At 37.3% G+C, this 24,228-nt stretch overlaps 3 protein-coding genes, 3 non-coding genes and 3 pseudogenes across 6 annotated transcripts; 4 read left to right on the top strand and 5 right to left on the bottom strand.

Annotated features, from left to right (window-relative positions):
• Positions 1-306: 306 nt before the first annotated feature.
• On the bottom strand, positions 307-1,652 carry LOC110060563 (melanocyte-stimulating hormone receptor-like). Its single transcript, XM_020767360.2, has one exon. It carries the CDS (start codon positions 1,609-1,611, stop codon positions 676-678), a length of 936 nt encoding a protein of 311 aa, XP_020623019.2. The 5' UTR covers positions 1,612-1,652; the 3' UTR covers positions 307-675.
• Positions 1,653-4,622: 2,970 nt separating this feature from the next.
• Positions 4,623-5,685, bottom strand: LOC110060554 (melanocortin receptor 5-like). Its single transcript, XM_020767349.2, has one exon. It carries the CDS (start codon positions 5,556-5,558, stop codon positions 4,623-4,625), a length of 936 nt encoding a protein of 311 aa, XP_020623008.2. The 5' UTR covers positions 5,559-5,685.
• Positions 5,686-11,536: 5,851 nt separating this feature from the next.
• Positions 11,537-12,127, bottom strand: LOC149106658 (uncharacterized; annotated as a pseudogene).
• Positions 12,128-15,467: 3,340 nt separating this feature from the next.
• Trnae-cuc (transfer RNA glutamic acid (anticodon CUC)) lies at positions 15,468-15,539 on the top strand. Its single transcript has one exon. It is a non-coding gene; the product is annotated as a tRNA-Glu (tRNA).
• Positions 15,540-17,104: 1,565 nt separating this feature from the next.
• Positions 17,105-18,037, bottom strand: LOC149106657 (melanocyte-stimulating hormone receptor-like). Its single transcript, XM_089298445.1, has one exon. It carries the CDS (start codon positions 18,035-18,037, stop codon positions 17,105-17,107), a length of 933 nt encoding a protein of 310 aa, XP_089154571.1.
• A 1,001-nt stretch (positions 18,038-19,038) lies between these two features.
• Positions 19,039-19,110, top strand: Trnae-cuc (transfer RNA glutamic acid (anticodon CUC)). The gene has a single exon. It is a non-coding gene; the product is annotated as a tRNA-Glu (tRNA).
• A 672-nt stretch (positions 19,111-19,782) lies between these two features.
• Positions 19,783-20,680, bottom strand: LOC149106656 (melanocyte-stimulating hormone receptor-like; annotated as a pseudogene).
• A 691-nt stretch (positions 20,681-21,371) lies between these two features.
• Positions 21,372-21,443, top strand: Trnae-cuc (transfer RNA glutamic acid (anticodon CUC)). Its single transcript has one exon. It is a non-coding gene; the product is annotated as a tRNA-Glu (tRNA).
• A 674-nt stretch (positions 21,444-22,117) lies between these two features.
• Positions 22,118-22,986, top strand: LOC149106655 (trace amine-associated receptor 7f-like; annotated as a pseudogene).
• The last annotated feature ends 1,242 nt before the right edge of the window (positions 22,987-24,228 follow it).

The following is a 24,228-nucleotide window of genomic DNA, read 5'->3' as shown; positions in this document are numbered from 1 at the left end:
TGTCAGTAACACCGCGCTTATTAACATTGAAAGGGCATATGCTAACTCTGTAGTCAACAATGACATGGATCGTGTCACTGATATCTTCGGCCGTCGAAATGGCAGAGACAGCTATTTCTTTTAACGTGTTTTATGGGCTCATATGATAGAATCATATGTAAGAATATTTTCACTTCATATGTAGGTCTATGTTAGTGCACCGTTAGTGTCCCTCGTTTCTTTTCGACTCAGTTTCGTAAATATTTAGACAACTTGAGCGAATTGTTTTGGGCAAATGGCTCACCGCCCCCCCCCCCCCCCCCCCTGTGGCAAAAAGTTGCCCGTTCGCCTACGAACGTAGACAAATGAAGAAAAAAGGAAAACCGAATAGTAAATAACTTTGAGAAAACCTCGAATGATGTACACGAAGCTTTCATGCCATCTACACATAAGGAGTCTACTATGAAGACTTATGGCAACGAGGCACTATTTGAAAAAAATTGTTCAGCTTTCGTAATTTTGCTGACTATACTATCAAAAACACTTAGAAAATGAAAACTGCCCACTGATGTAGCAAACACGGGCAGATATGCCGTGTATGGTGTTTTCCTCTTGGCTTTTCCACAGTGTAAGGCTTTTAACAGCTCGAATTTAACTATACTACTTACGCAGAGCAACACATTTGAAGTCCGAGAACTATTGCCTTGAAATTGTTGTACTTTCCAGAGGGGTAACCTCATTCTGGTTTATCCTGAATACGTTCTTAACAGCTTGTCTTATCTCTCTGATTCTCCAACAATACACAACTGGGTTCAAGAAAAAGTTGATAAAAACCGCAGTCGCTACATAATTAAAGGCAATCTTCGTTGTTTTGGTGACTCCAGCAAATGTTTGTAGAAGCATAATCACAAAAACTGGAAGATAGGATATCACGAACAAACCGTAAACATAAAGGACAGTCACAGCAGATTTTCTACATTTGAGCACGTTTATCGTGTTACTTTGAACACTCTCCTGTTGCTGTGTTATCTGGCGCTGATGCCTCCGAACGATTTGAAATATCTTTAAGGTACTCAAGGTCGTAACAGAAAATGTTAAAAGTGTTATCACCAGCGGAAATACAAGCCAGTTTTTTATCCAAAATCTCAGCATTACGATAATTATTGAAAACACCCACAGGCAAACAACAGTTTGAAAGACGCGAGGAACAGTGACAATCGTGTTATATCGTAGATGTAGGATTACAGCGAGAAGCCGATCGATTGAGACCGCGCTTAAAGTTAACAAGGAAGCGCCAGAGGTTGTCCAACTGGATATGGCCTGAATTATTGCCAAGGCACAGTACACATTTGAGTCATTTCCAAGTTGAGCTATCTTGAGCCCTACGAAAGATGGCTGACAAATCAGTCCAACGAGGAGATCTGAAGCAGCCAAGCAAAACAGAAGGAAGAACGATGGCGAATGAAGTTCTTGCGTCTTCCGAATCACAAGTAGAATAACAGCATTTCCAATACATGCTGCGATTGAAAACACTGAATTGAGGAAACATGTTATAATTTTGTCTGTTAACGTTACACTCGTTTGGTCCAACTGAATGTCCAAAAAGTCGCACGTTAGATTGGCTGTGTTCATGGTAAGTCTTTTAGCAGCTGCTCACTGAAACTTGTCTTGATTAAGCTACCAGAAACGTAAGTACAATGTCACGAATGTATCAAATGTGAGGGTTTAATAATGCAATTTCAGTCTACGTCCTCTTAGTTTGATTGAAGTCACGTTATTGAAAGCGGAAAAGGTTCCTTTATGTTTGTTTGTTCAACACAATAGTTGTGGCTCTTTCTTTCAAAATCCAAATTAAAACTTGTGGAAGAAGATTATAATTGCAAACTCTATATAGTTCTCCTTCCTTCAATGGTTGGTCAGGATCATACAGATTGCGAATTATCAACATCACGACTGGAGCCTTCTCATCTAAAAGCAGTCTTTTTCAACACTTTTATTGGAATTCAGGGATTATTTAATATTTTTTCCATTGCAGATCACAGGCTTAATAAACCGAAGATCAGATTATTTTGTTGCTGTTTTTTTTTTGACTGGAAGAAATAAAAAAAAATCTCTAATTAACATTTTCCTGATTTTAAGAACAATAGGCGGTATTTTTTAATAAGTGAGAATAGGATATTTCAAATGAAACAAGTTGCTCTGTTATTCTAGATATATGAGGCTTTTTCAATATGCACGTTAATAAATATTCATTAGAATTGTGAAATTACTTTTCCAGTTATTTACAAGACTAAGTTTTCTTAGGGGGGCAATAACTTAAATCAACCAGTTAGATTGTTCTATTGCCGGTTAAATATTTTCCAAGTATTGGACCGGGCACATGTCTCGATCAAACGATAATCACGAGGATCAAACTAAAAAAAAAAGCGTATCTAAATTAATTAAACTATGCATATCATGATCACATTAACTCCACTGGTTATTCTTCCGAGAATTGTGAAAAAAAAAAAAAAAAAAAGAGAAAAAAAACAAGAAAATTAAAACAAAACTTTATGCTTCTGTTTCTGGATACACTTCGAAATTCACTGTGCGGTTGCCATTTGATTAATTTCACCCTGTGTTTTTCCAACACTTTGCATGTTTATAGAATAATTTTTCATCAATTTCATCGCAGTTTCATCATTTTCATCACAGTTGCGCGCTCTTCATTGTAAAGAATTGACAGTATACTCAAAATGATTTAAAGCTACTTAACAGCTTGTCTTGTGATTCTACAAAAAATTGATAAATTGAATTATTACATGTGGATTGTCACTTTGAATGCAGATGTCATTTTAACTGGTAATATTATGAGGTGGATTATTATCATTGCGAGTCGATTCGATTCCCGGCGTGGGAACTGTAATTTTTTTGAAATCTCATTTTTTCTCTGAAGGGGGATTGGCTATTCACCAAGGTTATCTGGAAATCGAAATTCCAGATTTCATCACGGTAGATGTGTGATTGTGCTTTTTGTCCCCCCAACCCTGGATCAGATTCTCGCTCAACTACATAAAGTTATCTGAAGTACGTTGGAATTCAATTCGACATTCGGACATTAGCAACTGGTTTGTATGCGAACTTCAGAATTAAGCCCCACTTGTTTGGTAAATAGTATAGACGTAACAAGTAAATAGTTACCTGATCATGTCAGTGAGATCCATATGCACAAAATAGAAATTTTTAACAGCTGGGGAAACAGCTGCTCTTCCATTGTAAATTGAATACGTATCCTGAACTGCTCTTCCAATGTTTCGTTTTGATAGGCCTAATCGCAGTTTTGGACGCCATCTTGCTGGGTAGGCAAAGCAGTCAGAAATTAAAGTGTTTGTATGGGAATAGGGTCGCAAATAACTTTTTCAAATAAACTTTGCCATACTAGGTAGCAGATTGTGTTCACCAAAATTGAAGGACGTAACTGGGCTAGAAGACACTCAGTTAATTTTTAATTTCCCATGCATTCGTCTAAAATTTTGTTTCCCGCGAACCGCGTCTACCAAGCTAAATTTCTAGATAAACTAATTAGAAAAAATAACTGAGCGTCTTCTAGCCAAGCTACATCAATCAAACTTTGTTGATACAATCTTCTACCTAATATTTTAACGTTGCTATTCACAAATTGTGTAAAATTCAATTTTGGATAAAGTTTTTTGCTATCGGATTCCCATGCAAACACTTTAAATTCTGACCGCTTTGCCTACCCATCAAGATGGCGTCGAAAACCGTGATTGTTCGCACTTACTTTCAGTTTTAACTAAGATCTCTTAAACTCTACTCCATTGTTTAGCTTGATGCATTAGTGAGCAGGTGCACACACAAGCGGCGATTTAATCCCACCAGTTCTTCACGAAACTTCTTCTATTATGAAGATTTATAGCTACGAGGTACTATTTAAGAATCGTTTAACAGTTATTCGCCGGAGGCGAAGTGAAAATTTATGAATATTACCGGAACGAAGTCGAGGTAAATTCTCACCTATGGCTGTGGCGAATAATTTGTTTGACTATGTTTTTCAGAGGTGGGCATCCAAGACGGACTAGAAATAAGCGAACTAAAACAGCGGACTAAAACACACAGAAACAACTGTTCGTTTGCACACACGTATGCAGCCATAGTTCAGTAAGTTAAAATTAAGGATAACTGTACATCGATTTTAATCAATTAACTACTCGAGTTAGGCAGTAAAAAACAAGAAAAACACTACGAAAGAAAAAACATCATTCGGTACTTTTGTTTTATCGTTGTTGTCTTCATTCACAGCTGTACTCATCGCCCAAAAATGAATAGTTCCGACGAAACCACTGCGTTTACCATTCTTAAATACCTTAAATATGACCTCTTGAAAAACATTTTTGGTCCAAGAGCGACAGAAGTCATTTTGTTGAAAACTCCCCATGCATTCAAATATCCTAGACTTGAAGTAATATCTTTCGAATAAATGAAAATTTCATTCAGGAACTGTCGGCCATGTCTACTTGCCAAGATGACAGAGGTGGTAAACTTAGTAACCAATCTAAGAAATGGAAATTTTACTACATCGAAATAATTGGACTGCTTTCATAATTTTGCTGGCTGTACGTATACTATTAGAAAGCCAGGAACTCTTATTGTCTCGACATTGTTCTGCTTTCCAGAGAGGTAACCACATTTTGGTTCATCCTGAATACGTTCTTAACGGCTCGTCTCATCTCTCTGATTCTCCAACAGTACACAACTGGGTTCAAGAAAGAGTTGATAAAAACCACAGTTGAAACGTAATCATAGGCAATCTTCATTGCTTTTGTGTATCCAGTAAATGTTTCGACAAGCATAGTAATAAAAAATGGAAGATAGAATATCACGAACAAACCGTAAACATAAAGGACAGTCACAGCAGATTTTCTGCATTTGAACACGTTTATCATGTTACTTTCAACACTCTCCTGTTGCTGTGTTATCTGGCGCTGATGCCTCCGAACGATTTGAACTATCTGTAAGGTACTCAAGGTCGTAACAAAAAATGTCAAAAGTATTATTACCAGAGGAAACACAAGCCAGTTTTTTATCCAAAATCTCAGCATTACGACAGTTATAGCAAACACCCACAGACAAAAAGCAGTTTGAAAGACGCGAGGAACAGTGACAATCGTGTTATATCGTAGATGCAGGGTTAGAGCCAGAAGACGATCGATAGAGACTGCGCTTAAAGTTAACAAAGAAGCGCCAGAGGTTGTCCAACTGGATATGACATGAGCCATTCCCATGGTACAATACACACTAAAGTCATTCCCAAGTTGAGCTATCTTGAGCCCTACGAAAGATGGCTGACAAATCAGTCCAACGAGGAGATCTGAAGCAGCCAAGACAAACAGAAGGAAGAACGATGGCGAATGAAGTTCTTGCGTCTTCCGGATCACATGAAGAGTAACAGCATTTGCAATACATGTTACGATTGAAAACACTGAATTGACAAAACATACTATGATATTAGTTGTTAACGTTTCTCTCGTTTGGTCCAAATGTATGTCCAAAAAGAAACAGGTTTGATCGGATGTGTTCATGGTTAGTCTTTTACCAGCTGTCCTCTGAAACTTGTTTCGCTTAAGCTACCACAAACGATAGAGAAAACGTCGACGTCTTGTACGTATTACATGTGAGGGTGTAATATGCAACTTAGTTCACTTTGTGTCCCCCTTGCTTTGATTGAAGTCAGGTCTTTGAAAAAAAAGGGTCCTTTATGTTTGTTTGTTCAACACAATAGTTGTGGCTCTTTCTTTCAAAAAGTCCAAATTAAAAGTTATAGGTAAGATTAGTAGATCTCCTACCGTCAATGGTACATCAGGATGATACAGATTGCGAATTGTCAACATCACGACTGGAGCCATCTAATCTAAAAGCATTCTTTTTCAACGCTCGCTGTTATTGGAATTCAGGATTTATTGCATGTTCTTTTCCATAACAGATTACAGGCCTAACAACGTTAATTGAAACGAAAATTAACATTTTTTTTGACTGAAAGTAACAACAACAAAAACATCTCTAATTAATATTTTCCTGATTTTAAGATTAGTAGACGATATTTTTTAATAAGTGCGAAAATGATATTTGAAATGAAAGTTATTCTGTTACACTTAAGGGGTTATTCACGTAAACAAATATTCCATCTCTCAAGTATGCAATTTAAGGCCTGGGTCAGGAATGTAAAGTAGAATTATGGTTAGGCAGCTATATCTCATGTTGTATTTGTTTTACCAAGCTGAAATATTCCCTGATTATAAAACTCGGCGCCCTGCGTTGCCTTAACATATAATTTTGATCACGTGACATTTCACGTGACTATTTTGTTAAAATTTGGTAAATCGGCGAATTTGTATTGTATTGATCAATAAACGAGCGTTTTCGATACAAATTTAGATTATCTACCTTGCTACGTTCGGAATGATCTTCACTGATATTGGTTTTAGAAGATACAGATGATTAAAAGTCAAAGTTTGTTGAAAAAAATGACCTTTGACCCTACAGCTTAGTGACCAATAAGTTTTTTCTCTTGATATGACATACTGTACGTACATCATGTATCTCAGTAATGGAGACATCAGTGAAAAGTCTGAAATTGGGAAGATCTCTTACATGTACACTTTTTTATTTGGACTATGAAAGACCTTGAAAAAACCTTTTCTCCCTTCCTTAGCTCTTTTTAAACCAAACCTTGTTCATTACATTACACACAAAGCACATTCAGAAATCTAACGTGATGGAATCTGGAATTCCGCTTTCCCGACAGCCTTGGTAAATGGCCAATCCCCTCCAAAGAAAAAATGAGATAAGAAACTGTTATCCGGGCCGCGGCGGTAACGTTCATCGTGAAAAACCTCTTAAGCATACCGGAACCACTTGTTTCATATTCTTCACTATTACAAAGACATCGCCTTTTGTTCGATCTTAAAATCAGGAAAAAGTTAATTGGAGATTTTTCGTTGTTATTTACAATCAAAAAAGCAACCAAAATCATCTAATCATGTAACGTTATTAGACCTGTAACATGTCATGGAAAATATATGAAATAAACCCCGAATTCCAATAAAAGACGGCTTTTAGCTGGGTAGGCTCGTCTTGATAATGAAAATTCGCAATTCAAGGTAGGAGAACTATGTATAGCTGACAATCCTCTTCCAAAAATTTTAATTTGGATTTTGAAAGAAAGAGCCACAACTATTGTGTTGACGAAAAAAACACAAAGGACCCTGCGTACCATACACCCTCACATATAATACATTCAAGACATCGTCTTTAAAGTTTGTGGCATCTTAACCAAAACAAGTTTCAGAGGACCGCTGGTAATTAAGGCCACTTTGTGCTGGCGTTTCTTACGCGAACAATAGTTACTGTCGCTAGCGCACGAGGTTCACATCTGGACCGTTCTTCTCTAGCGCTTGGGAAGTAAATTCTCACCTCTCAGCAAAAAACAAACAAACAAACAAAAAAAAAGCCAGCCTGCTGGACCAGCTCGTTTGGATTTCACGCTTCGGACATACCGTCCGATTTCAAGCACTCGTGAAACTCCTTCGATACGACTTTGTACATCAGGCAATAGTCTTTTCTCAGGTATGGTGGAAGAGTGTGTCAAATAACAGTAGAACTAAAAAAAAATCGTAGAAAAATTCACGTTTAGTTCAAATCCAAAAAAAAAAAAAAAAAAAAGCTTCTTGGAAAATAACTTTTTTTGACGTTGATTTTCAAACGAGGAAATACATATGGTATGGGCACTTAACCTCATCCAATGTTTTGTTTTAGTTTTGTACGTGGACAGCAGTCAAGCATGGAGACAAAAATGACCACAAAATTTAATCCAGACTTGACTGTTAATAGCCTCAAGTTAATTGCTTGACCAAAGCATAAAAACGCATTCGTTTTCGTTTAGAAGTTCTTATTGCCTCCCACAAAGATTTTTTTTGAGTCTTTTGCAACCAATCATTTTAAAATTTTCTTAATATTGATTTAACTGAAAAGGGAGGAAAAGAAGATTTCGGTGGAGAATGTGAACGTTTAATTTCTCTCTGTGTGTTCATTTCCATAATATAGAATTTAACAGTTGGAAAAAAAAAAAAATAAAAGAAGCACCCTCTTGTATTGAAAATTAAAAATGTATCGTTAATCTGCTCTCCCAAGTTTTGATTTGATTTTTCACGCTTACATTCATTTTCAACTGATGAACTCGTAAACTCTATCCCGTTGCTTAGCTTTATTCATTAGTGCGCAGACGAACACATAAGCGACAGATTTAACACCACCAGTTCTTTCTCGTCCCCGACAAATAAAATACGAATCAAAAGCTCAGTAAACTTCCGACTGCGATCGCAGTCTTTGAAAAGGTGCAATCGCATTCATATATTTGACTTGATTACGAAAGGGACTAGAAATCTTTCGAAAGCTAAGTGGTCTACTTTTGATGTTGTCCTGAATACCTAAAACTGACAGAATCAGGCATCTTTGTGGTTGTTGATTTTCTCAGTACGCCATGACAAAACTCGTTTAACCTGCTCCATCGTAAACGTAAACTTGGAACAAGCGGAAGAGACCGAAATCACAAATATTTTAACGTGTTGTATAACTCAGTGTTTTGTATAACAACAATAATGGGAAATTCTGTTATTCTTCATGTCATTCGGAAAACACCACAATTTCAGGGTCACAATTTCTTTGCCTGGCTGCTTTGAATCGCTTCGTTGGATTAATTTGTCGGTCAGTTTTTGTGGCGTTCAAGATAGCTGAACTTGGGAATAACTTTGGCGCACACTGTACCTTGAGGATGATCCAGAGACTATCTAGCTAAACAACTTCCGGCGATTCTTTCTAAATTTTAACCGTTTTCATGTTTACGCCCCGGTGGCCATTTCAAACATTCAATATCTCTTTTCAAACAGACATATTGAAATCCTCCGCATCGCACAATCATTTAGTTGTTTCTAGCTTCCAGAACTGACAACATTTGTCCATACTACTTTTTATTGTAATATTTACTTTACATAGTGATACATCTAAACTAGTAACATTACACAAATGACATATCAAGACTAGGTTTACACTAGAGGAGATTTTTTTCCGGATTCGTAAGTGTTTCCGGATTAATCAATTAGAGTATTTGGATTAGTAGGCGTTAACACTGAAAGGATATTCGGATTCCTAACCGTTAACACACGTCGACAACTCCGGGACCATTCATGATTGAATGTTTAGCAGACTGCTTGTTGTCTCGACAAGGGGAAACAGACTGCCGCCAAAAAGAGGGTAGGGTTAGCGTGAGAGAGTGTCAAGTTTTCTTTCAACTCGCTGGCCACGCTATTGTTGTTCATCATGTCGTACCACCAGGCATTTGCTCTGGTCGTATCCGAGGAAGCGTGGAGGACATCAGCATTGCTTGCGTTGATAAATTTAAATCTAAGGAATATGGTATCACCCATTTTAAAAGTGATTACCTGAACCTGTAACAGAATAAGGCAACCAGCGACCGCCATCAATGGCCATCAATGAGACTACGACTGTGACTCCATTACTAGATCCGACATTTTGATTCTACCGCAAACTCAGAAAACCTTGTCGAAGAGTTATAGAAACAGATATTGCACTCTTATTCACCGAGGTGGAGGTCAAAAGTACTATGCTAATGACCTCCGAGCTAACCAATCAGAACTCGTGAAAAGCAATATTCATTTAGGCGGTATATACTAATCCTTTTTACTAACAGTTTAAAATTTGGGTCTTTGTTGAAACAGAAATTCCCTTAATTTTCATATAGCTAATTAACATTTTGACTACGAACCCGGGTTTTCTATGATCGAATAATCAACGAGGCTAGTTGACTATCGCTCATAAAGAACGAGGGTGGGTAGTCAAATTATTTTAGTAGAAAATAGCACAAAATTAAATCTACATTTGGTCCATCAGCAAATAGAAAACCATGAGAAAACCAACGAGATTCGAAGGTTTTCAATGGAACACAGCAAAGCTGCAAATGCTGCAACCTGATTGGCTGAGCGATCGCACACTACCAGCCATTAGTGTGCAGTGGCTGTCCGTCCTTTGCAAAATGGCCACGTTTGCTTGTTGTTTTTTTTTCCATACAGAAGCTTTGGAGGAACGTTTTGATGCAACTAGATAATTGAATTCCAGAGAAGACTAGAAGAAAGACATTTACTGCTTCTTGACATTGAAAAACTTGAAATGATTGAAAAAATGATGCACGGGCCCCTCACCTCTCCTCTTATAGTCCACAACTAAATTTTCTGCGATTCTTATTGGTTTAACTTTAGGTTTGGATAGTGTTCATCCGCGGAGAGACACTATCAGCCCTTAGTGCCCGTCCGAGGAAAATACCCGGATGGATAGTACTCGTCCGTGAATTGTTTCCGTGAAAACAAGCGGTCTTATAGAAAATAAACGATTGAAATTGTATTAAGTGGGTTTTTGTTTGTTTTCCTTTTTCAAATTTTACATTTGGCTTTCACCGCTTTCATCTAAAAAAGTTTAAAATAATTCAATATGATTTTTGAGCTGGCGTGCAGAAGAAAATTTAGTGGTGAACAATAAAGGCAATAGAGTGTTTATGTCTCGAAACTATCGGTCTGATAGGAAATTTGATGTTCTTGGAAATTTGATGTGCTTAAAACTAGCATATTTGCTCTGGATGCCCCGCGTCTCGGGTACATATTTGGTTTAAGACCATCAAATTTCCGCGGGGTAGCTATCAGCCGATAGTTCCTTGAAAGAAGCACTCTATTGTTTAAATGGAAATCTCGAGCTCATAATCTAATTGTTAATTATAAATAGAAGTCTCAATCTTATTCTGGGAACTGCAGATAATTAATTCCGACTATTTAACAATTATTCCATGAAACCGCGTTGGATATGAAGTGATAAATAACCAACGAGCGCGTAGCGCGAGTTGGTTATGATCACTTCATATCCAACAAGGTCGAATGGAATAATTGTTTTAGTATATTCTTAATCGGGTTTTTGCCGCCGATTTTTATTTCAACAATTTTACAGAGCGGAAAATTTTTAAACTTGGCGCACTGTTTTCCATATAAGGTAAAACTCCGACTAATGGCTCATAGTCGGAGTTTTTGAGCCAATCAGAGAGCTAGAAATGCAATAGTCGGAGCTGAGAATATACTAATTTATCATATATCGAGCGCGGTTGCTTAGCTACAGGTTTTTCCGTGTCTATCATAAGAAGTTTCTATATATGCAATACCATCAATACCATCAAAGCCTTAGGAATACTATGAGGACTGAAATGAAATTGTACAGCCCTCGTTATTTTGCAGACTAAAATTAACAGAATGCCAGGAACTCCTAGAAATTGAGAACTGCCCATCTATGTAACAAATATCGGATAAGACGTATGTTGTTTTCCTCTCAGCTTTTCCACAGTTATTTGCGACAGCTGAACATCCCTTACGCAAAGCACAAAAATTACAGTCAGAGAACTATTGCCTTGACATTGCTCTGCTTTCCAGAGAGGTGACCACATTCTAGTTCACCCTGAATACGTTCTTAACAGCAAGGTACTCAAGGTCGTAACAAAAAGTGTTAAAAGTGTTATTACCAAAGGAAACACAAGCCAGTTTGTGATCCAAAATCTGAGCATTACGACAGCTATAGCAAACACACACAGACAAACAACAGTTTGAAAGACGCGAGGAACAGTGACAATCGTTTTACATCATAGAAACAGGGTTGCAGCCAGAAGCCGATCGATAGAGACTGCGCTTAAAGTTAACAAAGACAGGCCAGAGGTTGTCCAACTAGATATGACATGAGCCATTCCCAAGATGTAATACACACTAAAGTCATTCCCAAGATCAGCTATCTTGAAGCCTTCGAAAGATGGCTGACAAATCAGTCCAACGAGAAGATCTGAAGCAGCCAAGCAAAAGAGAAGGACGAACGATGGCGAATAAAGTTCGTGCGTTTTCCGGATCACATGAAGAATAACAGAATTTCCAATACATGTTACGATTGAAAATACTGAATTAAGAAAACATACTATGATATTGGTTGTTAAGGTTTCCCTTGTTTGGTCCAAGTGTTTGTCCAAAAAGACACAAGTCTGGTTAGATGTGTTCATGGTTAGTCTTTTACCAGCTGTCCTCTGAAACTTGTTTCGGTTAAGATACCAGAAACGTTACGTTAAAGACAATGTCTTGAATGCATTGCATGTGAGGGTGAAATATGCAGCCCAATTCAAGTTGTGTGCTCCCTTACTTTGATTGAAGTGAAGTCTTTGAAAGTAAACGGTGTCCTTTGTGTTTGTTTGTTCACCACAATAGTTGTGGCTCTTTCTTTCAAAATCCGAATTAAAATTTGTAGAAGAAGATAGATAGTTCTCCTACCTTCAGTGGTACATCAGGATCATACAGATTGCGAATTGCCATCATCACCACTGGAGCCTTCCCAGCTAAAAGAAATCTTTTAACGCTGTTATGGGATTCAGGATTTATTTCATATATTTTCCATAACATGTTACAGGCCTATTAACGTTGGATGATTAGATTATTTTGATTACTTTATTAGTCAAAACTATAACAAAATTCTCGAACGTGATTGGCTATCAGCAGCCCGATTTGAGCATTAATTGGACAGTGTACGCATTATGCTTGTAATTGGACAGGACGCGTCATTTTGCGCGCGATTTTGCGGTGCACTTTGTTGAGTAAACTGCTGGGTTTTTCAGCATTCATAACGACGTTTTAAAATCGTTCAGCGCTCAATCCATGGTTTGTTCGTTTCTCGAATTTTGTCATAGTTTTGATTAATTGGTAACAGGACATCGTGTCGTCCAATTCAGTCTGTAATCATACTCGTGATTAACAAATCGGACTCCCGCTTCGCGGTCGTCCGATTTTGTTAATCACTCGATTACAGACCGAATTGGACTCCACTCAGTCCTATTACCATTATTAATCATAACAATTCAAATTTCCTCAAATGTGATTGGTGCATAATCTGCTGTATTTTGCTCTAATTAATCTGCAAAGTTGTAATCGGACAGTGTAATCGGACACCTGTAATCGGACAGTTACATGAGCCAATCATTTTAAGTCCTCTCCACTAAATCCACCAATCACAACATTGATTACAATCACTATAGTAACCTCTGACTGAGATTGACTTTGTAAAATTGTGGAGGTTCAGTCTCTGGTGACTGTTTTGAAAGAGACTTCACAGCCATTTTGCGAGCTGTTCTCCATATTCTATAATTATGATATTTAAAATGACGATAAAAAGCTCTTTATCAAATGAAACTTTTACTTTTGTGGGAAATTGTAATTGTTATGATTAATTGGTAACAGGACATCGTGTCGTCCAATTCAGTCCGTAATCATACTCGTGATTAACAAATCAGACTCCCGCTTCGCGGTCGTCCGATTTTGTTAATCACTTGTATGATTACAGACCTAAAGTCCTATTACCATTATTGATTGAAAATAGCAACAAAGAATATCCAATTAACTTTTTACTAATTTTAAGATCGCACAATAGACGACTTATTTTTAATAGTGATATATATATGAAACAAGGGGTTCCGCGTGTTAAAGAGATTTTTCTCGATGCACTTGAAGAGATATTCAATAACTTTGTGGGATTACTATTCCAACAATTTACACGACTAACTCAGCTTAACGGGTCAATAACTTAAATCTACCGGTCAGGTTGCTCTATCGTTGCCGGTTTAATATTTTCTGGCTCAAAGCAGTCTTTTTCAACACCGTTATTGGAATTGAGGGTTTATTTCATAATACTTTCTATAACAGATTACAGGCCTAATAGCACGGATTGAAGAGAAAATTCAAATATCTTTGTTGCTTTTTGATTGAAAATAACAACAGGAAATCTTCAATTAACTTTTTACTGATCATAACTCGAACAACAGATATATGTTATTTGCCGGCTGGGAGGTCCGTATGGTGAAAAAACGTGACCGAGGTCTTGAAAAGCCCGAGGTCACAGTTTTTCACTATACGGACCGACCTTAAGCCGGCAAATAACATGTTTATTTTTTTCTCCTCCAGTAAATTGGTTTTACAGATTACAAATGGGTTTGGTTACACAACCCTTGTCACTGAATCGGCTTCCGCGCCGTCTACTAACGATTTGCAAAAAATCTCGGCTACGAGCAAGTAAGTCAGATAGTAGACAAAGAAAGATGCATTAAAGAACAGATTTTTTTCGAACTACTTTATGTTAGTTGCATTTATTTCACCAGATAAGTTCTCCAAAATTGTTTTTGCGGTGTGAAATTTCGTTCGAGGTTTGAAGTTTTACAGTAAATTGAATAGCCGAAAGCGAGGAAATTCGTCAAGTGTATTCCACAGAAATTCTCCTAAATACAGCAACGATCAGAGAGGTAAACTCGACTGAAATTGACTCAAATTTTATGGCGAAAGAAACACAGGATTACGCGCCATTACAGCGCCAAGCTACAAACAACCAAGCTAAGCAAACTCTCACAACTTCAAAACACTCAATTGAATTTATTTACAGTGACTTTCCTTGCCATTTTAAAGTGAACAGAGATAAACTTGCGTTGACTAATCGTCGATGGACGTGTAAAAAAGGCGAAAGATTGACAACTACCGCCAACTTTTAGGAGCGAAATTTAGGCTGCGAAGAAAAAATCCGGCCCGTGGGCCGTATCGTAAAAAGCTGGACCGGTCACGTGCGTATGATTAGCCAATCAAATTCGAGGATTTAGGAATCCGCCCCGCTCAGATGCTTCAGAAAAAATAAAGGATATTATTTTAGTGGTGAAAAAAATGTGAAGTGGATCTGGCGCACTTAATAGGACTTTTACGATGCACGTTAAGAAATATTCATTGTTTTTGTGGAATTACTTTTCCACTAATTTACACGACTATATGTTAGCTTAGGGGAACAAGAAGAAAAATCTACTAATCAGATTGCTAAGGGTGCCCTTAACTTTCAACTCATGGAAGAATCATAATGTAACGAGAAACCAAAACAGTTTTAAATTTTGGTAGGTTATTAAGTTACCAGGAGGTATTTTGCATATTATACGCAATGTGGTTTTTTAAAGGGAATTGTTTTATGTTTTGTTTTGCTCCACTGGTAATTGTTCTGGATTTGAAATACGTGGAGACTTTCTTGAGACAGCTTGATATTCATGCGACGATTGTCTTTTGAATAATTATTTTCTTTTCAGCTGTTATCTCTCTTTTTTTTAATTAAAACTGTCAAATATTTCCCAATGCTTATAGGAAAAGTTTCATCATCAGTGATGCACACTTTCCTGTCAAGAACGCATGAAATTTATACAGGGAATGATTTAAAGCTAAGCTACAACTTCATTTCCTGGATCATTTCACAAGGCTGATAAATTGACTTATTACGTGTGGAAGCGCTTAGTAATAAAATAGCATATATAATTTTCAGCACGAACCGTGAAGCCCCACGTGGTCTAGTGGTTAGGATTCGGCGCTCTCACCGCCGCAGCCCGGGTTCGATTCCCGGCGTGGGAATTGTTTTTTAATTTTTAACTTCATTTTATCCTTGGAGAGGATTGGCTATTCACCAAGGTTATTTGGAAATCGAGATTTCCTCACATAACGTTAGATGAAGGAATGTGCCTTTCTTGGATCAGATACTGGCTCAGCTATATGACTTCATCTGAAGTATATTGTACCTAATAAATGTAGAATTCAAAAGCTCATAACACAAACTCACGTTTAGTTGGAATCAAAAAGGAAAAAAAACATATCAGAGCGCCTCATTTTTGACGTAGACTTTCAAACAAGAAAATAACTTTTTTTATGGTGTGGGCACTTTAACCTCATTCAATGTTTAGGTATTGTCGTTGAACAGCAGACAAGCTTGCAGACAAAAAAGGTCGCATATATTAATCCAGATCTGAGCGTGAATATCCTTGTGTTAATTGCTGAAAGAAAGCTTAAAAATGCATTCCTTTTCGTTCAGAAGTTTTTATCGTCTCCCAAAGAGATTTATTTTGAGAAACTGGAAAATAAATTTAAGTCTACTCACATTTAGGGGTAACAAGTAGGGATTCATTGGAGGAGCGTAAATAATCTAGCTGGAACATATATGGTTGTAATAGTTCCCTTAAATAATGAGGAGCTATTCCATTAATGGACAGTTACAGGCTAAAAGCAAAGTTTTATAATCTATTCTCTCAGCCACTGATAGCCAGCAACCCTTGAAGCATAGGCGTGATATGATCCCGCTTCCCAGTTCCATTGAGGAGCCGAAAAGCTGCATTCTGGACATACTGCAGTCTCTGAACCTGGTTTTTCGGGAGGCCCAACAAAAGTAGCGATTGACTATAAAAGGTAAGAAACTATGAGATTATGTAATTTGTCTCTGTGTTAATTTGCATAAAATAGAAATTTTTAACGTCCGCACCTGCTTCCATTGAAAATTAAAAACGTATCCTGAATCTTCTCTTTCAAGTTTTAATTTGATTTCTCACTCTCACATTCAGTTTCAATCAATGAACTCGTAAACTCGTAACCTCTTTCTATTTCTATGATCCTAAAGGATTGCAGCACAAAATCTTCAATTTGGTGTATTATTAAACATAAAATTAAGAATGAGTTTCATTTTCCAGATGGTTGTCCATCAGCAAATAGAAAACCACGACAAAGCCAATCAGATTCGCTGGTTTTCAACAGAACAAAACCGAGTGGCTCCTAATGGAAGTCTTGGAAGTCTTGGAAGTCTTAATCTTATTCTGGGATCTGGGGATAATTCTGGTTATGTTGTCACCTATCGAGTGTGGTTGCTTAGCTACAAGGTTTTCCGTGTCTATCGTAAAATAGATCCGACTACGCAATAAAGACAAATGAAAACAAAATTATATACATTGTAAATGGATAGTAAAAAACTCTGAGAAAACCTCGGATTCTGCACACCGACCTTATGCCATCGAAACCTTAGGAGTACTATAAAGACTAATACGATGTACTATTGGGATAGCATTATACTGCTTCTGTAAATCTACTGACATAACTATCAGAAAGTCGGAAACTCTAAAACATTGAGAACTGCCAGTAACAAATCAGTCAGGAAATTATTGTCTTGACATTGTGATACTTTCCAGAGAGGCAACCTCATTCTGGTTCATCCTTAGTACGTTCTTCACAGCTCGTCTTATCTCTCTGATTCTCCAGTAGTACACAACTGGGTTCAAGAAAGAGTTGACAAAAACCACAGTTACAATGTGATTAAAGGCAATCTTGGTTGTTCTGGTAACTCCAGTATATAGCTCAATGAGCATAATAACAAAAACTGGAAGATAGGATATCACGAACAAACCGTAAACATAAAGGACAGTCACAGCAGATTTTCTACATTTGAGCACGTTTATCGTGTTGCTTTGAACACTCTGCTGCTGTGTTATCTGGCGCTGATGCCTGCGAACGATTTGAAAGATCTTTACGGTACTCAAGGTCGTAACAAAAAATGTCAAAAGTATTATTACCAGCGGAAACACAAGCCAGTTTGTTATCCAAAATCTCAGCATTACGACAATTATTAAAAACAACCACAGGCAAACAACAGTTTGAAAGACGCGAGGAACAGTGACAATCGTGTTATATCGCAGATGTAAGGTCAAAGCGAGAAGACGATCGATAGAGACTGCGCTTAAAGTTAACAACGACGCACCAGATGTTGTCCAACCTGATATGCCATGAATTATTGCCAAGGTACAATGCACACTAAAGTCATTCCCAAATTGAGCTATCTTGAGCCCTACGAAAGATGGCTGGCAAATCAGTCCAACGAGGAGATCTGAAGCAGCCAAGCAAAACAGAAGGACGAACGATGGCGAACGAAGTTCTTGCGTCTTCCGGAACACATGTAGAATAACAGCATTTCCAGCACATGTTACGATTGAAAACACTGAGTTGAGAAAACATACTATGATATTGGTTGTTAACATATCTCTTGTTTGGTCCAAGTGTATGTCCAGAAAGACGCAGGTTTGATCGGTTGTGTTCATCTTTAATCTTTTACCAGCTTACCTCCGGAAAATGGTTCGGTTAAGCTACTAGAACTGTTAAATACAATGTCTTGAAAGTGTTACATATGAGGGTTTCATAACGCAATTTCAGTTTGTGCCCTGTTAGTTGTATTGAAGGCAATTAAGTCTTTGAAAGAAATGAGTCGTTTTGTTTCTTTGTTTAACACAATAGCTAGGCTTTTTCTCTCAAGATCCAATTTAAAATTTGTGGAAGAAGATTGTAAACTATATATAGTTCTCGTAATTTCAATGGTGCGTCAGGATGATTTAGATTGCGAATTGTCAACATCACGACTGGAGCCTTCCCAGCTAAAGGCAGTCTTTTTCAACGCTGTTATTGGAATTCAGGTTTTTTTTTCGTATTATTTTCATAACAGATTACAACCTAAAGTTGGTTGAAAAGGAAATTCGATTCTTCTGGTTGCTTTTTTGATTGAAAGTAAGAACAAAAAATGAAATTAAACTAAAGAATCTGATCACGATCGCATCATATAACTGGCACACTTAACTTTCAAATCATCGAAGAGTCACAATGTAACGAGAAACCAAAACAAGACCTTGAGATCTACTTACAAAGACTGTCTGATATTTTGGTAGGTTATAAAGTTACCAGGGGGTATTTTTGCATGTTATTCAAGACGATTTTTTTTTCAATAAGGGCACTGTTTTATGTTTTGTTGCTCCACTTTTAATTATTCTGGATTTGAAATACATGGAGACTTTCTTGAGACAGCTTGATATTCACGGTACTTACGGTTGTCTTTTAAATTATTATTTTCTTTCCAGCTGTTATCTCTTTTTGATTAAAACTTTTGGATATTTCCCATGCTTATAGGATAATTTTCATCACCAGTAATTCACACTTCGCTGTCAAGAACATTTCTACATACGCGGAATGATTTAAAACTACAGCTTAATTTCCGGGATCCCTCCACTAGGCTGAGAAATTGACTTTTTACGTGTGGAAGCCGAACATGAAGTCCCACGTGGTCTAGTGGTTAGGATTCGGCGCTCTCACTGCCGCGGCCCGGGTTCGATTCCCGGCGTGGAAATTTTATCATATTTTTTTTAAAAATCTCCTTTTATCCGTTGAAGGGATTGGCCATTCACCAAGGTTTTGTGGAAATCCGGACTCCCTCACATCACGGCAGGTGAGGGAACTTGGATCAGATACTGGCTCAACTACAAAACTTCATTTGAAGTATGTTGTACCAACTGATAAATGTAGAAATCAAGAGATCACAAAAAAATTCGCATTTGGTTGAAATCCAAAAAAATTGTCGCAGAGCTTCTTTTTTGACGTAGAGTTTTAAACGAGAAAATAAAATATTTTATTGCATGGGTACTTTAACCTCATTCAATGTTTTGGTATTGTGCTGAAACAACAGACAAGCATATGGCCTGAGCGTTATAGCCTCGTGTTCATTGCTCCTCAAAAGCTTAAATTCCATTCGCTTTTGTTTAGAAGTTTTTATTGCCTCCCATAGTACTATGAAAACTCTGAAATACCTACGAAGTACTGTTGGAATAAAATTGTTCTGCTGTCGTAATTTTGCTGACCATATGTAACTATCAGCAAGTCGGGAACTCCTAGAATTTGACAGCTGCCACCTAATGTAACAGACATCGCCAGAGATGTATGGCGTTGTCCTTTTAGCTTTTCCAGAGTTACTTGTAGCAGCTCGACTTTCCTAACGGAAAGCACAAAAATTGCAGCCTGAGAACTATTGTCTAGAGATTGTTCCACTTTCCAGAGGAGTAACCTCATTCTGGTTTATCCTGAATACGTTCTTAACAGCTCGTCGTATCTCTATGATTCTCCAGCAATACACAGCTGGGTTCACATAAAAACCGCAGTTGCAACGTAATCGTATGCGATCTTCTCTTTCTTGGTTAATCCAGTAAATGTTTCGATAAGCATAATTACAAAAACTGGAAGATAGCATATCACGAACAAACCGTAATGTCTACATTTGAACACGTGTTGCTTTGAACACTTTGCTGTTGCTGTGTTATCTGGCGCTAATGCCTCCTAACGATCTGAGATATCTTTAAGGTTCTCAAGGTGGTAACAAGAAATATTAAAAGTGTTATCACCAGGGCAAACACAAGCGAGTTTGTGATCCAAAATCTCAGCATTACGACAGTTATAGCAAACAACCACAAACAAACAACAGTTTGAAAGACGCGAGGAACAGTGACAATCGTTTTATATCGCAGATGCAGGGTTACAGCGAGAAGACGATCGATAGAGACTGCGCGTAAAGTTAACAAAGACATGACAGAGGTTGTCCAGCTGGATATGGCCTGAATTATTGCCAAGGTTCAATACACACTAAAGTCATTTCCAAGTTCAATTATTTGTGGCCTACGTAACATGGCTGGCAAATCAGTCCAACGAGGAGATCTGAAGCAGCCAAGCAAAACAAAAGGACGAACGATGGCGAATGAAGTTCTTGCGTTTTCCAGATCACATGTAGAATAACAGCATTTCCAGCACATGTTACGATTGAAAACACTGAATTGAGCAAACATACGTACTATGATATTGGCTGTTAAATTTTCAATCGTTTGGTCAAAGTATATGTACAAAAAGACACATGTTAGATTGGTTATGTTCATCGTTAGTCTTTTACCAGCTGTCCTCCAAAACTTGTCTCGGTTAAGATACCAGAAACGTTAAAGACAGTGTCTTGAATGCACTGCATGTGAGGGTGTGGTAACATGCAACTTAATTCAATTTGTGCTCCCTTAGTTACTACTCATCCAAATGAAATTAACCTAAAAGATATTGTCATCGCATTTTATACCTGGCACCCTTAACTTTCAATTCATGGAGAAGCCATAATGTAACGAGAAACCAAAACAAGATTGTACATGTAAGATCTATGCACAAAGACTGTCTCAAATCTGCAATTTTGGTAGATCCCTTGATAGGTTATCAAGTTACCTAGGGTTTTTTGGCAAACTTTACGTAATGAGGTCTTAGAAAAGGAATTGTTTTATATTTTGTTGCTCCACTGGTGATTATTCTCGTTTTGAAAGACATGGAGACTTTCTTGAGACAGCTTGATATTCACGGTGCGGTTGCCTTTTGAATAATTATTTTCTTTTCAGCTGTTATCATTTTTTTGATTAAGGCTCTCAATGTTCATCATGCTTATAAGATAATTTTTATAACCAGTGATTTAAATGATTTAAAGCTACATCTTAATTTCAGGGATCCCTTCATTTGGTTGAGAAATTGACTTATTACGTGTGGAAGCGCCTAGTAATAACATAAGACATATTATTTTCAGCCCGAGTCGTGAAGTCCCACGTGGTCTAGTGGTAAGGATTCTGCGTTCTCACCGCCGTGGCCCGGGTTCGATTCCCGGCGTGGGAATTGTACCATTTTTTTAAAAATCTAATTCTATCCGTGGGGGGGGGGGGGGGGGGGGGATTGGCCATTCACCAAGGCTTTGTGGAAATCCGGACTCTCTCATTTCACAGTAGATGAAGGAAAGTGCGTTTTTTTTTTTTTTTTTTTTTATGAGATACTGGCTCAACTACATGACTTCATTTGAAGTATGTTGTACCAAATAAATTAAGAAATCAAAAGATCATAAAAAATTCAGAAGTCCAAAGGAAAAAAATGTTGAAATCCAAAAAAAAAAGAAGAAAAAGAAAAAAAAAAAAAAAAAGAAAAGAAAAGAAAAGAAAAGAAAAATATAGGAGAGCTTTCTTTTTTACGTAGAATTTCAAATGAGAAAATAAAATATTTATTGTATGCTTGGGCCTTTTAACCTCATTCAATGTTTTGGTATTGCACTTGAGCAGCAGACAGGCATGTAGACAAAAAGAACATAAAATATTTATTTAGACCTAAGCGTTAATATCCTCGTGTTAATTGCTGATCGAAAGCTTAAAAACACATTCGCTGTCGCTTAGAAGTTTTCTTTTTGCCTCCCACAGAGATTTGTTTTGAGAAATTTGCAGATATTCTAACTTGTATTCTTAACTCAGTGTTTTGTCTAACAACAATAGTGGGAAATTCTGTTATTCTTCATGTGATCCGGAAATTTCATTCACCACAATTTCATTCATAGTTCGCCATCATTCGCCTTTTTGTTTTGCTTGGCTGCCTCGGATCTTTTCGTTGGACTAATTTGTCACCCATTTTTCGTGGCGTTCAAGATAGCTGAACTCGGGAATAACTTTGGTGCATACTGTACCTTGAGGATGATACAGAGCTTATCAAGCTGGACAACATCTGGCGTATCTTTGTTGATTTTAAGCAGGGTTTCTAATTCTGTCGATCGACTTCTCGCTTTAACCCTTTATTTACAATACAACACGATTGTTACTGTTCCTCGCGTGTTTCAGACCGCTGTATACCTGTGGATCTTCGCCATAACTGTGGTTATATCGAGATTTTGGATAAGCAAGTGGATTATCATTCCGGGTGTGATATTGCTTCTATCATTTCTTGTTACAACCCTTAGCACCTTGAAGATATTTTAAATCGTACGCAGGCATCAGCGTCAGATAAGCCAACAACAGCAGTGTGTTCAATGCAATGACAAGGTTAATTTTCTTACATGTAAGAAATCTGCTGTGACTGTACTTTATGTATATGCTTTGTTTTTGATATTCTATTTTCCATTCTGTGTGACGATGTTTGTGGATTCATTTATTGGATACACAAGAACGGTGAAAATCGCCTATGACTGCGCTGTTACAGTTGTTTTTCTTAACTCTTCTTTACATCCACTTGTATACTGCTGGAGAATTCAAGCAATACGACGAGCTGTGAAGATCGAACTACGAAAAAACTGAACTTCGTTCTTCTGAATAAAAAACTTTTATTGTAGCTCGGCGGCGTAACCGAGTAAAATCATTTTAAGAAGTATTAAAGTACAAAAGTAACCACACTCCTTCAGCCCCTCTGTTAAGAATAAAACAAAAAAAAAAAAACAACCAAAAATATCAAAGGATCGTAAAATGTCATGGTAGCGAATCCAATTAAATCCTGGGAAAAAACAGAATCGATTCGGCAGTGGTATAATTTAGGTGTCAATGTGTTAATTGCGCGTTATGGTGGTTATGTTGTCTCAGGCCTGTCCAATTTGCATATCTATCTCGAACCTGTCTCGCACATCCACAAAAGTTAAAGCGCTTGTGTTTCATATAGACATTTTTTTTTTATTAGAAAATTGATTCAAAATCTGATTTACTTGGAAGTGGTTTAAAGTTTAATCTTGAGAAAGTGAAAATGAAATTGAAATTTGAATTGAATTGAATATTTTGTTTTAAAAATACTACATGAAACTTTCGTTTATGATGAGTCGTCATCTCTCGGGCGCTTTCATCGAATTTCGAATTCGCAAGCTTTCATTGGGTTTTTAACCTTCGCAAATTATCATTAGAATTGACACGGAGAGTCATGTGAATGGCCTCAACTCTCGCGTACGCTGAGCTCGTTTGACCACTAATGATCGATAATCACGTACTGGGAGCTGTTAACGAATTCTCTAGTTTGGCCCTATCCGTTATCTAAGGTCGTTCTCGCTTTTTAGTTGTGCACAAGTGCCATAAGTGATGTAAAGAGAGAGAGGCAGCTTCTACTGTTGCTTCGGCTGGTCTCAGTTTGATATATATTCAAACTATGATGATTAAAGTAGAGTTTATAAATTAGGTTTTTTTGTTTATTTACAAATGGGTATGTTTTAGAAATACTGTAGATAATCATGCTTAAAGAAATATGATATTTACATTTTTACTATACATGCAGCTTTTGTCTCGCCCGTTTAATTCTACAATTTCTCATTAGCCAATCAAGTAGTTTAGGTGCTATAAATGTATGGTACATATAACATGTCTCGTGCTTTCAAACACTGCTATGAATTAGAACCATTTTACGAAATTCACCACCGAATCAGCGAGTGCAGACGAAAGGAAGCACTCTATAACAGATATTCGAGAAATGCTGGTGACGGAACAGGCTGCTAGAAATTCATGAAAGCTTTTCATCAGCTAAAAATCTGACAAAAATTGGATTTGTCTCTGACTCATTCAGATCAGCATGACTGCATGTTGTGTTGAACGTCTCAAGAAATACACAGGAGTTCGTTTCACTTCGGTCTAGCAGCATAGTTCTCCGTTTACCTGATTCGATTTTATCTGTAGCC

Source organism: Orbicella faveolata, unplaced genomic scaffold (assembly GCF_042242905.1).
Source record: "Orbicella faveolata isolate gen_17 unplaced genomic scaffold, um_ofav_v1 contig_3, whole genome shotgun sequence".
NCBI lineage: Eukaryota > Metazoa > Cnidaria > Anthozoa > Scleractinia > Merulinidae > Orbicella > Orbicella faveolata.
This window is presented reverse-complemented; position numbering and strand designations above follow the sequence as displayed.